At 36.5% G+C, this 18,449-nt stretch overlaps 1 protein-coding gene across 1 annotated transcript; it reads right to left on the bottom strand.

The window, feature by feature from the left end:
• Positions 1 to 473: 473 nt before the first annotated feature.
• On the bottom strand, positions 474 to 18,061 carry LOC132545145 (N-acetylglucosamine-6-phosphate deacetylase-like). Its single transcript, XM_060208819.1, has 10 exons — positions 17,976 to 18,061; positions 13,664 to 13,882; positions 12,660 to 12,799; positions 9,825 to 9,879; positions 8,552 to 8,761; positions 6,534 to 6,622; positions 4,370 to 4,514; positions 3,759 to 3,888; positions 2,585 to 2,631; positions 474 to 2,051 (listed from the first exon to the last, which is right to left on the bottom strand). Exons 2-10 carry the CDS (start codon positions 13,869 to 13,871, stop codon positions 1,861 to 1,863), a joined length of 1,215 nt encoding a protein of 404 aa, XP_060064802.1. The 5' UTR covers positions 13,872 to 13,882; positions 17,976 to 18,061; the 3' UTR covers positions 474 to 1,860.
• Between the last annotated feature and the right edge of the window lie 388 nt (positions 18,062 to 18,449).

Raw genomic sequence — 18,449 nt, 5'->3', positions numbered from 1 at the left:
TAAGTAGGGTGTAAGTTGTAAGGGATATAAAACCATTTTACAACCGCGCATTTATCGCAGTCGGCCGTAGACCAGGGTGTGGACGTATCCTCTGGAGTCTGCTTGGTTCCAATTTGACAAGACAACTTGACTTTTGATACATTTTACCAGACCTTGTACAGGTCTTGGAAGGTAATTAAACGTTAAATTATACACGTGATTAATCACTAATTAATAATTATTAATTTGGAATCATAATTGTTTAATATTTTGATATCGGTCCATAGTCATATTGTCATACAGAATAATAGGTATTCTTATAAGGCCGTTTGTTTTTTAGGGTTTTCTTCATGTGTGTCCGCCGGTTATGTATAAATAGATATACAAGGAGGAAAACGACTGTTGTGTTTTCTTTTGCCCTGTGACAGTCATATTGTGATTTCAAATTTAAAAACAAATGCTTTGAGGAATGATAACCACGAAAAACAAATTAATATGAAACACTGACCAAGCATTTTATTTATCCTGCAACATTGATTGCCAATCAGCCCATCAACACTTAAACGGTTTTTGTTTGAGAATTGTTTTCCTGACGCTGAATTTTGCCTGATGACGTATGCCAAAATAATCGTTCCGTGCAGAAGTATAGTTCTAAACTTATACAGATATGACGGATTAATTCTGTCAAAGTTTGTTAAAATACAGCTGTTTTCTATCACAGCCGAATACAGCATGAATATATGTGGCATGTGTATTCCGACAATGGCAGTGCCAGTTGTACGATAAAATCTTATAAAAGACTAGTTTCATAAAATCCCAAATGAAAGGAAAACAAATTAAGGATACTTTTGATCACATAATTCAGGAAAGTTACATTTTGATAAGTTTAGAGGTAGAAATGTGGAGAATGTAATCAAAAATAGGCAGTAATTATGTTGCGTCATAGCCGTACTATGACCTCAAGATCAAATTCTGACTGACACAGCCAATAAAAATCACTCCAGAGTACATTTAAAAAAAGACATGAACATATTGATTTGGCGAATTCCCTGAAAAAACAGACTAGTAGTAATAAAGCCTAGCACATTGTTCAATTCTACATTTAGGACCATCAACTTCAGGTTATCTCACCCAACAAATCAAATTTAATTGTTTGAATTCTTGTTTGATTTGTACATTTATCCTGTGTGACCTTTCAAGGTCAATAAATAAATGACGAAATTTGGTAACTAGTTACTTCAGATCAAATATCATGACTCTCGTTTGTACAGCTCACAAGCACATCATGCACCACTGGCTAAAAAAATGGGAACACAACATGGATGCTCGAATTTAAATTCATCACTTTAATATCTTTTCAAGATGAAAACCTGCTTTTCAAACCCTGAACCAATGATGTCATTTCCCATAAAAATCCCTTCAGTAAATCTTAAAGAAATCTTCACATGATGTAATTCAACATCCACTATCAGAAACCATGACGATTGATCAAAACTAGGCTTGTATTCACTGATTATTAAACCATTTTTTCAGAACATCTCATCAAATTATCTGATCATCCTGAAAAAATTCCTTCCATTTATACTACAGGTCAATTATCATCAAGGAGTTCATTACATCACAATTCTAGTAATCTGATCTATGTCAAATACAAACTAGCCCCTGTCCTATACACAGAACTTACATACATAGGTCAATCACAAAAACATATTTAAACTTTTGTAAAAGAACATTTTTGAATATGAAATATAAACAAAGGACAAACAATTTCCTTTGTAATGAATTACAGATGTTTAAACATTAAATCTTGTAGGAAAAGATTAAATACACGGCCCAGATTTACTGGCTCCTGCAATTTATCAATGGAAATTAAAGAGATTTTCAAGTCTTTATGTCACTGCTTTTCCAGACGAGCTCTCCAGCGATATATGTTGAATGAACATTTAACAAGTCGTCAACCATAATAAAATCAGCATCTGTATCGTACCCTAAAGTCCCCTTTCTGTCCGTTATTCCAAGCAGCTGTGCAGGATGTAGAGAGGCCGATTCCAAGGCCAGGACAGAGCCACAATCTGAATGAAACAAGGAAATACTACTTGTGTCACACAGATAGAATCAACAAGAGGCCTAGCGGCCTTGACAGTCACCTGAGATAAGCAATATTGAATATAAAAGTTCTCCGGTAATTAGCTTTCATGTATCACGAAACAGACATTGCGATATTGATGATAGTTTTAAGCCCTTGAGTGTCAGCTAGTGTCAATATATGCATACCATCAAAACTGTTATCTTATAGTAAGAATTCTTACAAAGCTTTTTCCAATGGAAATGAATGTCATGCTTATAAAAACTATAGTAGTAAACTTCATCCCCTCCCCACAGGGAAATGTTAAACCCTGAAATTCATAATTTTGGAAAAGCATTTTAAGACCCTTCCACCTATGAAGAACATTTGATTCTACCATATCTGGAAGTTGAGAAAAAGATTTTTGATATTGGAGTGTACTTGACCGTTTTTGGCCCTACCCATCAGCCCCTTGGGTTCAGCCAGGATCACCGCTTAAATGTTGATAATATAGGGTGTAATAAGAAATCTGTTGTTTACCTGTTGATTTTGCTAAATGGCGAACACACTTGTCCATCGTCACAATACTGCAAAAAAATGAACATGAAATCTTAACAAGATCTTTCTCTTGGTTAGCTCCATGCCGTGGGAGCTACTAGACTGCGTTTGACATTATGTGTTACATATTAAGCAATAGTGTTAGTGATAGTAATACAAACAAGCAAATTCATGGAATTTATATCTCCCGCTTTCCAAACATATTGTAAGTAAATATTTTAGAGGTTAGGAGTAAACATGTCATAATGCTATGTAGAATGATAATTCTCTAGAGCTATGATGTATTGCTTTAAAGCAAAAGAAAGATGTAAAGGATTATAGAGAGAAGTTAGAGCACGGAATGAAATCAAAGGATACCTCATTAGTATGCATAATTATAAATAGATGACACGGATAGCCAAGCTCAGTCTTAATGACCCCACGATGCATCTGCTGACCAAGTTTCACCCAAATTGGATGATATTTGGGGAAGTTAGAACAAGGGAACGAAAGTGTGACAGACAGACGGATGGACAAACCCAAATTAATATCCCCGTTTCGTAGAAAGCGGGGTATAATAAATTCAATCGCCAGTTGTTGTACTATTAACTAAATCTCATCAGATGGCACCATGTTTTCCAAAGTATTTCATTATCTATTGGCACATTGGCGGTATAGATATGAATGAATTCAGGAATTCAAGCATATCACTAATTTGAATCGATGGTATCACTCCTCTATAGTTTAGGTCAAAAGTCAAAATGAAGGTCAAAGTGATTTACATTTTCAGTACATGACATGCCACTTCACCAAGGTGAGCCCATACCCAAAGTATGAAGTTCCAGAGAGAAGTAGGTAGACGTTGCCTGGACAATCATTTTCTTTGATGTAGGTGAAATGTAAAAATGCATGTTACAGTGACCTAATTCAGTTACACAACACATTGTTTCACTGACCCATGAACCCATGATCAAAGTATGACATTCCAGTGACAAGTAGTGTGGGAGGTAGAGCCAGACAAGATAAAGTGGAAAAGGACAGACAGACAGACCAATGGACACAATGCAGATCTAAAGTCATGCTTTGCCCCATTACAAGTAGTAAGATGCCTTTGATCTTATGTTCATTGGTCAACACAACAACAGTTGAAGTTATCTGATGAATAAGGTAATGTTACCTTCCACATAGAGTATTGGTGCCTGCTATTACAGCACGCTTATCCTTAATCTCAACCATCTGTGATCCAATGTTGTGTTTCCCTGCCAACAGCCCCATGGCTGGTATGGCATCTGTTACCAGTACAAGGCCTACAAATAAAGAACAATATACCACACCAATATTCTGATGTTTCAATCACAATGAGTCTTTGAATTGTTAAGTGGGCATCAATTGTATGATCTCATTATACTCCACAGCAGCAGTGCAAAGGTTATAAACTAGAAATTATTTGTTTTCTTGTTACGATTTGATAACATTGTTAACAATTACTAGCGATATTAATATTACTATCCATCAAGGAATGGTATAAAAATGATCTAAGATAGCAGACACTTATGACCATGGTTGATGTTCATACATAAGCCACTCTCAACTTTTGGTCTGTCTTTTTTCCCTGGGAGGGGTGGGGCTTATATGCAATAAAATAATGTATATGTCTAAAGGCATCACTTTATTTGAACCAACTTTCTAGAAATATTACAGTTATACAATATAGAGGAATGCTGCAGGAAAACAGATACTTATCGGCATAAAAATAAATAACAAATGAAAATACTGTTTAAATCAAACCTTGGGGATCCACTCGGTGGGCAATACGAAGTGCAGCAGGGTGTGTGTGGATACCATCAGCAATAAGACCATAGTACACCTTCCTGTTAGGCGGGATCATTTTACTGGTAAGTAGACCAATCAGGTGAGGGTCCCGATGATGAAACTGTAAAAAGCATTCAGTTACAAAGCAGCACCTTATATTTTCATATTATGCACAGAAATATTAGCAACCAGTATGCAGATGACACTTCATTAATTCTTGAAAGATCTGAAAAAAAAAAGTCAATTTTGGAATTAAATCGATTTGCTCAAATTTCTGGGTTAAAAAAGATATTATTTTATAATTTTTATTATAAAATATCATAAATATAATTTATAATATTTTATAATATATCATATAATATGGATAGGGAGTAAGAAATACAACAATGACACCTTTTTACCAAACTTGGGTTTACAAAGGGGGTTGGGATGAATTTACACATTTAGGGATAGATTTTAGTGTTTATTTACATGAAATACCTAAATCAAAATTTGATGAAAAACTAATGAAGCTTAAGACTCTAATTCAGTCATGTAGTAGGAGATTAACTCCAATAGGTAAAATACATGTAATATAATCATTATTAGCATTACAGTTTAATCACTTGTTCATTTCACTACCCAACCCAAGCAATACTTTTCTTAATAAGTTAAATACTATACTATATATCTTCTTTTGGAATGACAAAACAGACAAAGTGAAAGTAAGAGGTAGACCTTTCATAATTGTTCCTTGTGACAAGACCTTTCCAATGGTACCAATAATTTTGGCCATGTGACCTTGACCATGAATTTTGACCTACATTTGAAAAATTTTAACATAGGCCATAATTATTGTATCAAAAGAGGTATGGCTTTCATATTGGCATGCATGTTCCTTGTGACAAGACCTCTCTGGTAGAAGCAAATTTTTCACCATCTTATTTTAATTTTGTTGCAATCGAGGACATAGCGTTTCATAAACACGCCTTGTTTAGATTATCTGATTATTGAAATTTTAAATAAACATCATAGAACAAAGGAAATGTGTTCTAATTTCAAGTGCTGGTCCCTGAAGGCCAAATGAGTGTAAGCCATTTCACTAAATTTCACATCCAACATCAATCTGACATCAACTGTTTTAGCTTCTTCTCCATCACCAATAGACACAGGGTCAGGACATTGGGCATGTAGAATGCTGGGATGAAGGACTACCAAGTTTGTTTAAAAAAATGACCAAGAGTGCAAGGGTCATTATATTGATTGGGATGAAGAGGTATAATGTTATTTCTATTATCTGCAACATTTAAAGTGTAAAGAAGGGATTCATGAAAGTTAACATCAACTCTTTCAATTCAATCATCTCTGTCTAAACTGTTGGAAAGCCGTAATACAGACCCTTTGGGCCTCTTGTCAGCTATCAACTAATGTTTTTAATTGAAATTTTATATCCCATTATGAATGTATTTGCTTATAATTGACTGAATTCAGCATCAATAACATTGAATATCGAACACCCCACTGGGATGGTTTAGGTATTGAGAAGTATGATTAAAGGTGAGATATAAGGTAAGGTTAGAGGTGAGATGAGAGGTATGGTCAGAGGTGAGATGAGAGGTAAGGTAAGAGGTGAGATGAGAGGCAAGGTAAGAGGTGAGATGAGAGGTATGGTTAGTGGTGAGATGAGAGGCAAGGTAAGAGGTGAGGTGAGATGTATGGTTAGTGGTGAAATGAGAGGTATGGTTAGAGGTGAGATGAGAGGTAAGGTTCGAGGTGAGATGAGAGGCAAGGTAAGAGGTGAGATGAGAGGTATGGTTAGAGGTGAGATGAGAGGTATGGTTAGAGGTGAGATGAGAGGTATGGTTAGTGGTGAGATGAGAGGCAAGGTAAGAGGTGAGATGAGAGGTATGGTTAGTGGTGAGATGAGAGGCAAGGTAAGAGGTGAGGTGAGATGTATGGTTAGTGGTGAAATGAGAGGTATGGTTAGAGGTGAGATGAGAGGTATGGTTAGAGGTGAGATGAGAGGTATGGTTAGAGGTGTGATGAGAGGTATGATAAGAGGAGAGATGAGAGGTATGGTTAGAGGTGAGATAAGAGGTATGCTTAGAGGTGAGAGGAGAGGTATCATTTTGCATTTTGTTTTCACTTTCAGAAAGCTTACTGGCAGCATGGCGTTGAACAGGTGTGTAATGAAGGATGCTCCATTGTGTACAGCCGTCTCCCCCTGGATCAGGTTGGAAGTGGAATGACCTAAAATATAAGAAAAAGTGCAAGTATGAACCAGGGTAAAATCTTATCTCTACCAGAATGCAGTACCCTACCTAACACCTCTGTTAATAGCATACACTATTTTAAGATTCTTGAAAAACATATTCATGTCAAATAAAAAATTAATTATCATATCTTTGTTGTGTTATTTGTATCAATATTTTTAAAAAAAAAAAAATTGTTTGCTCATCTGGAAAATGGTTCCATTAATTGATGTGACTACATCCCTTATGGATTACATTTCTGAAGAACAATGGTGAGCAGCCATTGTGTTTACACGTTGAACTTTTGCTTTTCAAGTACTGATGTGTTCTTTAGGTACAAGTTCATATATTGTGACATTAGTGGTAACTGATGGTAATTTGGCTACAATATTGGCACATTTCCCTCCTAAAGAGTGAATGTTACTGTTAGGTCTAATTGATGACAGTCTATAGGTGTTTGTGAGATTACTAAGTATAAGTTTGAGTAACGCAGTATAAATAAGGATAAAAGGAATTGGGAAGATTATGAGATTACTCAGCACAAGTGTGTGTATAAATCATGATAAAAACACTGAGAAGGTTGTGAGATTACTCAGCACAAGTGTGAGTATAAATCAGGATAAAAACACTGAGAATGTTGTGAGATTACTCAGCACAAGTGTGAGTATAAATCAGAGTAAAGTGAATTGAGAATGTTGTGAGATTACTCAGCACAAGTGTGAGTATAAAACAGGTAGGCATCTTTTTTTTTATCTATGAAACGACAACTGCCACTTAAATCTTGGTTGATAAATGTAAGTTGTGTAACACTGCTAAATGAAATATAAAAAAAAACAAAGTAAACAACAATGGAACCTTCAGGCATACCAAAACTTCCAATTGCACAAAGAAACAGAATGTGTCTCAATGAGATCATTAGGACAACCCTATAATCTGCATCAACCTCTACAAGTCAAAACCCTGTTATAATCTTTGTCTTCATCAATGTCTTTACATCTGTCATATGTAAATATTGCAAGTAGGAGAATAAGGTTTATTACTATCTAGAAATGGAAAATTCAAAAAAGGATAATGAAAATCCTTAAGTTTATCATAAAGCTTAGTGAAAAGCCATCCCCATTTGTGGTGTTAACTATAAAGATCAAAGTTTTCAAAATTGTTAAATGTTGACCATGGTTAATGATCTGTGGCCAGTGGTCTTTGGTCAATAATAATGGTGAGTGGCTCATGGTCAGCAGTCAGTGGTCTATGGTTAGCTATCTGTGTTAAGTAATATTATGGTCAATGATCTGTGGTAAGCGGTTCATGGTCAGTAGGCAATGGTCAGTGGTTTATGGCCAACAATCTTTGGTCAGTTGTCCAGAGTCAGTAGTTAGTGGTCAGTCATCTGTGGTCAGTGGATCATAGTTTGTAGTCAATAGTCAGTGGTCCATAGTCTGTAGTCAGTAGTCCATGGTCTGTAGTAAGTGGTCCATGGTCTGTAGTCAGTGGTCCGTGGTCTGTAGTCAGTGGTCCATGGTCTGTAGTCAGTGGTCCATGGTCTGTAATCAATGGTCAGTGGTCCATGGTCTGTAGTCAGTGGTCCATGGTCTGTAGTCAGTGGTCCATGGTCTGTAATCAGTGGTCAGTGGTCCATGGTCTGTAATCAGTGGTCCATGGTCTGTAGTCAGTGGTCCATGGTCTGTAATCAATGGTCAGTGGTCCATGGTCAGCAATCTGTAGTAATTGGTCCATGGTCTGTAGTCAGTGGTCCATGGTCTGTAGTCAGTGGTCCATGGTCTGTAGTCAGTGGTCCTGTAATCAGTGGTCCATGGTCTGTAATCAGTGGTCCATGGTCTGTAGTCAGTGGTCCAAGGTCAGTGTGTTAATACTGAATGCTCATGTTATAAGGCACAAAGAAATCCTTAGTAATTAAGTTAATCAGTACCAACAGACACAATGATTCCTCTTCGGACTAACTCCTGGATGACCTCATCTGACCTTTCATATTCCGGGGCCAGTGTGACGATAGCTGTGTTCTCCAGAGTACCATACATCTGAAGCAGATCAGGAAATCCATTTGTGAATTCTCTGATCAACGTTTCATCATGAGCACCTTTCTTCTCCTTATTAATGAAGGGTCCCTCTAGATGTAGGCCTTCAACATAACAGACATTATATATTGTTAAAATGGTGTACTTCTTGCACAATTTATTTAATCAACACATGAGGTATACAGTGTATGGAGATTATGTAAACACTGAGCAATGCTACTTATACACTTTATATATTTTGTGCCAAAAAATCTAGTAAAGTTTGATCCCCACAACACTGTATATATCTAATAGTATTGTGTGGTATGTGTTCTGTGTAAAATCATTGTCAAAGTGTCAAAAATCTATTTTATATTGTACAACTGTGTACAAAATGTGTGGTCCAATACATTATGATTTATAAAACACTGTATATATCTAATAGTATTGTGTGGTTGTGTTTAGAGTGTGACCCCCACAACACTGTATATATCTGTATATATCTAATAGTATTGTGTGGTTGTGTACAGAGTGTGACCCCCACAACACTGTATATATACACTACTATTGTGTGGTTGTGTACAGAGTGTGACCCCCACAACACTGTATATATCTAATAGTATTGTGTGGTTGTGTTCAGAGTGTGACCCCCACAACACTGTATATATCTAATAGTATTGTGTGGTTGGGTACAGAGTGTGACCCCCACAACACTGTATATATACACTACTATTGTGTGGTTGTGTACAGAGTGTGACCCCCACAACACTGTATATATCTAATAGTATTGTGTGGTTGTGTTCAGAGTGTGACCCCCCACAACACTGTATATATCTAATAGTATTGTGTGGTTGTGTACAGAGTGTGACCCCCACAACACTGTATATATCTAATAGTATTGTGTGGTTGTGTACAGAGTGTGACCCCCACAACACTGTATATATCTAATAGTATTGTGTGGTTGTGTTCAGAGTGTGACCCCAAAAACTGTATATATACACTACTATTGTGTGGTTGTGTTCAGAGTGTGACCCCTAAAAAATTGTATATATACACTACTATTGTGTGGTTGGGTACAGAGTGTGACCCCCACAACACTGTATCTATACATGTATACTAGTATTGTATGATTGTGTACACGTATGACACCACTTCTATATAAATTAGACAAGACTCTATAAATTATACCTAAAACTCCAGCACCATTTTTTCCACCATTACTTTTTCTGATCTTTGGTAATATCTGTAAAAATCAAATGTTAGAAATCAATATGTAAGGATGAATGGCATGAGATTGGATCCATAACTCAGAAACAGGTTTATATTGTGAATATGAGAGGTACAATATGATCCAAAATTCACACATTTATTCAACTTTTTTTAAAAACATACTGTAAAATCAGATATTTTCATGGGATTTCATTTTTTGGGTTTTTCAAACAAGTATATTTGTCGTGGACACTTTATTTAATAGATAAATATAACTCAATCTGTTTGTACTAACTCAATCTGTTTGTACTAACTCAATCTGTTTGTAGACATATGAATTTATTGATTGTGCATACCCAATACAGGCATAGAAATAAAACCCCCCACATGGTTTATGATTTCACAGTAGAATAAGATTTTAAGGAAACAAGAGTATCAGTGAAACTGATGAATGCTCCCCAAAAATAACTGTATTGGACAGAATTTTAATCAAAGCCAATAACTGTATAATTAAGAGGTTGCAGGACTTAAATATGGTATACTAGTCTACACATGCTCTTAGTATGACTAGTGTATACACCAAGTTTCATGATCCTAGTTTACATGCACACAAAGCTATGCTCAAGACACAAAATTTAAGCAAAGGGCAGCAACTCTATAATTGAAGGGTAAATGGCCCTGAATTTGGTACACTGTACATCCCCTTAGTATTGCCAATGTATGCATCAAGTATCATGATCATTGCTTAATTGTGGGCAAAGTTATGCTCTGGACACGAAAGTTCGGATGGATGGACAAGGTGGGGACTATGTGCTCCCCCCAAAATTTTCATCTGAATTTCTTGTAAATAATTCATTTATCTAAAAATTACCTTGCCTCCAAAACATAACAAGGATGATCAAAAGAGGGGCCTATTTTAAAATAATGCATAAAAATAGCTTTGTGTCATTAATTTACACACATAACTCTTAAAACAAATTTTCTTCTGTGAAAAAGTTTCAATTTAACAAAATTTCTGAAAGATAAAAAATCTTACAGAATGTCATATTTTTTTCAATGAGCTATAAACCCTACCGAGGTATTAGTAGCCTATAGAAACATTATGATAATATACTCATGGGATAAAGAAACAAAGGGTAAACTTTGAAGATGATTCTAGGCAAGACGTTCAGTATAATGTTCAATGTCTTTAAGTAAGAATGAAGATTAATCCATACAGAACAAACTGCAAAATCAACGATTTGTAACCGGTAAATAATTTAGGAGTAATTGAAGGGAATTGAAAGAGAACTCTGTAATCTGAAATTGAAATAGACTGATTGTGGGAGCTGGCTAGTAAATACTGGGTTTGTCCCCCATTCACTCTCCCTGCTTCTCCTAGGCATGGAGTTCATGAGTGAGTTTATCTTCCTCATTGGGGTGTTGGCCCATTCTTCCAAGAGGGCTGCTTTCAGTTGGGCCAAAGTAACAGGGAAAGGCTGGGGTCATCGAACCTGTCTATCCAGCTGGTCCCACAAGTGCTCAATAGGGGATAGGTCGGGGCTGTACTGTGGCCAGTCAGTCCAGTGGGTGGATATTGTTAGTGAAAACATTGCGACAGATCCTTATTACATGGGAACGACCATTATCCTGCTGAAATGTGAGGTTGTTTTGCTGCAATAATGGGACAACATAGGATCGGGGGATCTTTTCTCTATACCTAGCATCAATTAAATTACCTGCTACCACAACCAGTGGTGATTTAACTTCATGTGAGATTCCTCCCTACACTATAACCAATTCACCCCAAAACCTATCTGTCTCTACTAAGCAGCAGTTGGCAAACTGATATCCATGACGTTGTTATACTTGACATAGAAATTCTGCTGAAAACAGGGTGAACTGGGACTCATCAGTAAACAAAGCCAGCCTGCACTGCCTCAATGGGAATATTCTGGACGACACGTGGAGGCACCCAAGCAATATGAAGCTGGCAACAAACAGCAGTAAGGGGCAGACCTGCAGACGGTGACGTGCCCACAGACCAATTGCACAAGACGAATAAACCTGTCCTGACGTTGTTAAGTCACATGCGGTCGTCCAGATCTAGGTCTGTCAACAACCTGCCCAGTTTTCCCTCAGACATTTAACAAGACAACCTGTATTTGCCTTTGACCTTGCAAAATCATAGCAATGGCCTGACCCCTCTGAAATTTCGTCAGCAACGCCATTGTTTGATGCTATCAGAAATTAATCAAGATATCGGAAAATGATATGTCTCTATGAAGACTACCTAATGGTATGATGAGCAGTGTAACTCAATGTCACAACACTGCTGTGTACAAGATTTCTCGTTTCATGCTTTCCCCTGAAGACATCATCACACAATACAATAATGCAACATTCGATACAGGACCATGTGCAATGTAACCTAGAGTGTTGCTTGACTGATTTTTGTTGTTTTAAAATGATGCATTCGCAAGATATTGCAAACATATCACCCTGCGTTTCTTTATCCCTTGAGTATATATCATCAACTGAATATTCAAATATTAGATGTTTAAATTGAATTTTGAAATACTTGTATCTGACCCAAAAATTGTTAAGATATTTATTGATGGAATACAGTGTAGGATTCATCATTTAATGAAGAATTATGATCCAGGACAAGAATAGTCATACAACAAAGAAGTTCTTATTCGGGCTGAGGCCAGCCAATCATGTTAATACTGGAGTGAGTGATCAAGGTGAAACAGAGGGTCTTCAATCCATATCTGTGAATACAGGTGTTGAGAGCTAGTGACCACAGCCAGACAGAAGGTCTTCAATCCATACCTGTGAATATGTTTGTTGCGAGCTAGTGACCAGAGTGGGACAAAAGGATGTCACTCCATGCTGCAACAGACCTTTGGCTACCTTTTCCACCCCCTTCTCAATATCAGTTGTGTTGGCAGAGAAATCAACACCAAATGCACCTGTTGATTATTCCAGTAAATAAACAATAATATAGACATAAGAAGAGGCCTCCATATTCAGATAAGTACTAATTAACTTTAAGTTTCAAAATTTCCTTGGAATTTTGTCCATTGTGTTTGCATATAATTCTCATCTTCACAATGTTGGAAATCTTAGATCAAGTGTAAAAAGATTCTTTGTCAATCTGACAGACAGCTATTGGACAGATTAACAACAAAGTCAATGGCAAATAAAGTCTTAACATCAACATTCACTGCAGAAATTTGAAATGTGTTATCCTTATGACATCACTTAAAAGAAATAATGTAAAAATGACTAATCAAATGACAATAGCTGTGGTAGTCATAATATGAAGACAAAATCACCAACCTTACTCAAGAACCATCTACTTATATCAATATCATTCAAATAGTATTTGAGCTCTTAGCATATGAGCTCTTAGCATATTCTAAACATGGCAGAAATGGTTGCTATGCTGAATTTCATTTTCATTTAACAGGACAAAAAAAAATCTGTACAGGGTACCTTGTTCTAGAAACATCGTCAAAATTGGCTGCGAAAACTTTACAGATGATGTTAAATGAATGGAGTCTCATAGCTTACATGAGCCTAAAGGTTCAGATGAGCTAAAAAGTAGCTAATTTTCCATCAAACCACAGAAATCTCAAGCCTACTAGGGTAACTGAATATAGTAGCTGGACTTAGGATCTTTCCTAGTTTTTTTGTTTTTTGTTTTTGTCTGAGAAAATACATCTCTGTCTTGCTTTTGGACCTTTTTTCTCTACAAACAGTATTTGTTATTTTAAATGACACAAAAAATCTGAAAGTTTAAAGAGACTTGGACTATTAGAGATCAAACTTACCATTTATTTGTACGTCAATAAACCCAGGGGAGATAACTCTACCACCACAGTCTATTTGTTTATCAGCTGCAGCTTTCTCGTCATAAAACAGTTTTTCTGGGTTGATGATTTTTCCAGCCCTAACCCAGAGACTGTCTGTAATAAGCTTGTGATCACGTAACAAGCGACAGTTCACAAACTGGTATACAGGTTCATGTTGGGAAGGCATGACTTTTCCAACTGAAATATTCATAACAATGTAAAAATTATTTTTCTTCATATTCCTACTTTCAACTCTGCAGTGGTAGGATGCTGTTTGAATGATTTTGGTATTTCATTGCAAACTTACAAGTCCAGATGAAACACAAAAATATAAAGTGTTTTAGAGTTTCATTACCCCAGAGGGACTTTGGTACCCACAGTTGTATGATCCTAGTATTAGTTCCTAGTACATTGTATCTTTTCTCGTCTTTCCTCTTATTTGTTCTTCCTTAATTACAATGAAATGAAATTTAGAAAGGATCGATCCTGTATCTCTCAAGAATTATGATAACTTGAGGTCAATAGGCCTTAAGGGTCATTTGACTATAAAGACCTATATATGAAAGAGGCCAAACAGACCTAAAATAAATTGCTCAACTACATTGTAGCTTACGTAGAAGACACTCGTTGGTTCAATTAGACATTTTCTGCAAACTTGAAATCATGTTCTTTATACATGCACTATACAAATGCTTTTACCCCGTACATACTGCTTGTTGAAAAAGCATGCAAGAGGCCCAATATCAAGACTGTTGAGAGTGGGTCAAGGTCATTCATTTTAACATACGTGGTAGTCCTTCATTCCATCACGCAATAGGCCCAATATCAGCACCCTGAGCATTTTGGTTATTGAGAATAGGTCGTTTAAAGATTTTAACATATTTGACCTTGGTGACCTTGGAAGTTGGTCAAGGTCATTCATATCAACATAATTTGTAGCCCTGCATCTTAGCATGCTACAGGCCCTAGGTCAGCACCCTGGGCATTTTGCTTATTGATAAGAAGTCCTTTAAATATTTTAACATGCAGTCAAACCCACCTGAACATGGATATACTGAAGTACCGCTTAATTAGAAATAAAAATCAACATGAACACACATGTGAAGTTATTTGATAATGATCCATTGCAATCAAAGCAATTATGAAAGACTATGAAATTTCAAAATCCAAGATGGGCACCTGCCATCCATTTTGCCTTTCAGAACAATTCCAAAGTAGACTTTGCAGAGACTAGGGAGCACGGTAAATAGCAGTAATAATCTTTAAATTGTCAAATCCAAGATGGTCACCTGTCACCTGTTTTGTTTTTATAATCAGTCCCAAAATAAAAAAGGACCAACTAGGGACCTAGGGGAACCTACTTATGAAATCTGAGAAAGACCCATCCAGTTTATATGTAATGGAATAGCAAAAACAGTTATTACTGTCAACAGCCAAGATGGCAGCTTATTGATAATTTTATTTCTTGGATCAGCCCCTAATTGTAGATGGAATATTAACAACGAGGGACAAGGGAATCCTACATATGAAATTTAATAATGATCCATCCAGTACTTCTCAAAAAGTAAATACAACTAACAATAAAATTCAACTTTATGCTGACCATTTTATTTTGGAACATTTTTCTTCAGGTTGGTAATGTCAATAGAATAGAAGTTCTTATAATACAACCAGTAGAAGGTTAGAGTGTGACGTTTCGATGACTACATGGTCACCTTCATCAGACAAATGACAAGCATGGAGCATATTAGCACTGACATACATAGTGTTTGAGATGGTACAAGTTGTTGTCAAAAAATGTGTGAAATCACAAGGGCCTTGAAAATAAATTAATGAGACACAGAAATCAACTTCAATGTAGTGAAATAATGCCTTCCAATCTCAATATCAGATCCCGAATTAATACCGTCAATGTCCGATAGATCATTAGCAAAGTGCACAAAAATCTAGTGAGAGAAAGGATATGCATTATTGACAACAAAATTGATGCATTGAAAAGGGAGAAAACACTACTCACCGCTAAGCTTACCAAGTGGTTATCGAGCGATGCTCTCATGGACATGAACATACATATGAAGTGCATTGGGGAAACAGTGTTCAGCATTACTGAAGAATGCAATCTGATGTAGTGGAAACATCTGATAAAGAAATCTACAAATAACAGCAAGAAAACAGATGGGAATCTAAAAGAAACTGTGCTAATTAACCATATGGGTAATTCACATATCTAATAAACAGCTCATAGATAGTGACAAAACATTACTAGCTCAGGGTTTGAATTATCCCATCATCCCAGACAAAATTCTAGTTGATGATTTATGATGAGATATGCTGAGGCTGATCAGCTGAGATCACAAGAGACAGGTGTCTTAAAATCTATGAAATTACCAGTAAACAACATATCAAAGGAAGAATGCATTGCACTTTTCATGATTCATGATTTTACCAGCAGACTAGGGGCCACAGTTGTGATGGAAACAGATGAATACGAGAACAAAGACTTGGCTATGCTCAAAGACAACAAAACATGAAAAACTCTGGAACAACCCTATCCAAAAGTTCAAAAAAGATCACTGAATCAAAATATAGACACTTGTATCCCAGAGAACACACCTAGAATGTACTGCACTCTCAAGATCCACAAAGAAGGTAATACATTACGGTCTATAGTGGACAATACTGGTTTCATTGGTTACAACGTCTTCAGGTCACTAGCAGACATTCTCGGACCCTTGGTGGGAAAATCTGAACATCGTGTCAAAAGTTCTTGAAGAAAGTATGCCATGGTACATATCCAAAACAATCAGGAATTCAGTTCACACAATGTAGTGTCTCTTTTCACCAACACACCCACTGACAAAGCACTTGGTATCATTCGGAGCTGTCTAGAGCAAGACCAGTCATGGGGAAAGAACACCAATCTTCATATCAAAGACCTTATGCATTTATTAGAATGTGTGCTGACAACAACATAATTTGCTTTCCAAATTACCATCTATCAGCAATGGTTGGCACAGCTATTGGTAGCCCAGTACCTCTGATTGGGGCCAACTCATTCATGGAACACTTGGAGAGAGAGAGGCTAAAACTGCGATCCCTGTAGAATACAAGCCCAGTCTGTGGAAGCGGTGTATTGATGACATTTTGGAAATAGTGAAAACAGGGTCACAGAAAGATTTGACTGAGCATATCAATACTGTAAATACCACCAACAGCATCAAATTCTCCTGTAAGGAAGAAATCAATGGCACTATGCCATTCCTTGTTACCCTCCTAGTAAAGAAAGATGACTGTACTATCAAAGTAATGGTCTAGACACACACGGACCAATACCTCAACTTCCAATCTCACCACCCCTTACACCAGAAGTTTGGCATTGGACAGTCCTTGCTCAACAGATGTGAAACGATTGTCACAGAAGAACAAGACAAGAATCAAGAACAAAACCACATCCATAGCACCATGAAAACATGTGGGTACCCTGATTGTGCAATCTAGAAAATTACCAATGAAATTGATGTAAGCAAAAAGACTAAGCGATGAAACACCAAGGAAAAGAACAAAACATAAGGACAAGTTGTCATCCCTTACATCAAAGGTCTGTCAGAAACCATTCAGAGGATTTACCATGGTTATGACATTGCAGTGGCCAATAAACCTCACAAGACACTCTGAAAAATCCTAGTCCACCCTGAGGATAAAACACCCAAAGAAAATGTCACTGAATAAGTATACAAAATCAGATGCAAGACCTGTGATGCATCATATATCAGAGAAACTGGCAGGAGGTTCAGGTCCGACTCAATGAACATCCAAAAGACACGGAATCTCAAGGAGGTAAAAAATTCACTAGATCAGAGTGAAAACATTCATACCAGATCAATAAATCTGCACTTACAGATCATTCCACACAGCAAAATCATATCATTGACTGGGAAAATTCCAAAATAGTTGACAGGGAAAGTAACCATTTCAGACGGTTGGTTAAGGAAGCCATCTGCACAGCATATTTTTAACATAGGATTATATCCGAAAAAGTTTGTTGATTCTGTACCATCTTGTACACTACGTACGTCAGTACTAGTATGCTCCACACTGGTCATTTGTCTGATCGAAACGTCACAACTAATCTTCTACTGGTTGTGTTATAAGAACTTCTATTCTGCTGACCATTTTTTTTGTCAAGAAACAGTGAAAAAAAACTACAATATTCAAAATGTAAGATGGCAATCTGTGTGATCATTGGTGGAAATGTGGTACTCTCCATAATCACTAAAGTATACATACTTACCTATATGGTCTACACTTCTGGTATGCCGAGGTGGTCTTTCTTATCAGCTGTTAGGGATTATCAAGTAGGTCAAGTCATACCTTTACTACAAATATACGATACAAAATAAAGCCATCTCCAAGAAAGTAAATAAATCAATAAATCTTATACATGTTTACTGTGCATGTAGAGGCTGATATCATGGTCTAGAGTATATATATATATATAAATATAAAAATAAAGGTCAGCCATATAGTGTTGCATAGTAAATTATATGTATACTCGGCTCTAATTATAAAGTAATGTAAAGTGAAAGTATGCTATTTTAGTAATTTTAAACAGCCACGTATATGATGCTAATTTTAATTGACGCCTGCATTATTCGATAACTGAACACTCGGTGTTTAGTTATGAAACTGTTCATGATAATTTTGCAAAAACAAAAAATATGTAGAGTTACCTTTTAACCGAATTTATTAGGCAATTTATAGTTTG

Source organism: Ylistrum balloti, unplaced genomic scaffold, assembly GCF_031769215.1.
Source record: "Ylistrum balloti isolate Yb309-2 unplaced genomic scaffold, AGI_CSIRO_Ybal_v1 Utg369830, whole genome shotgun sequence".
NCBI classification, from domain to species: Eukaryota; Metazoa; Mollusca; class Bivalvia; order Pectinida; family Pectinidae; genus Ylistrum; species Ylistrum balloti.
This window is presented reverse-complemented; position numbering and strand designations above follow the sequence as displayed.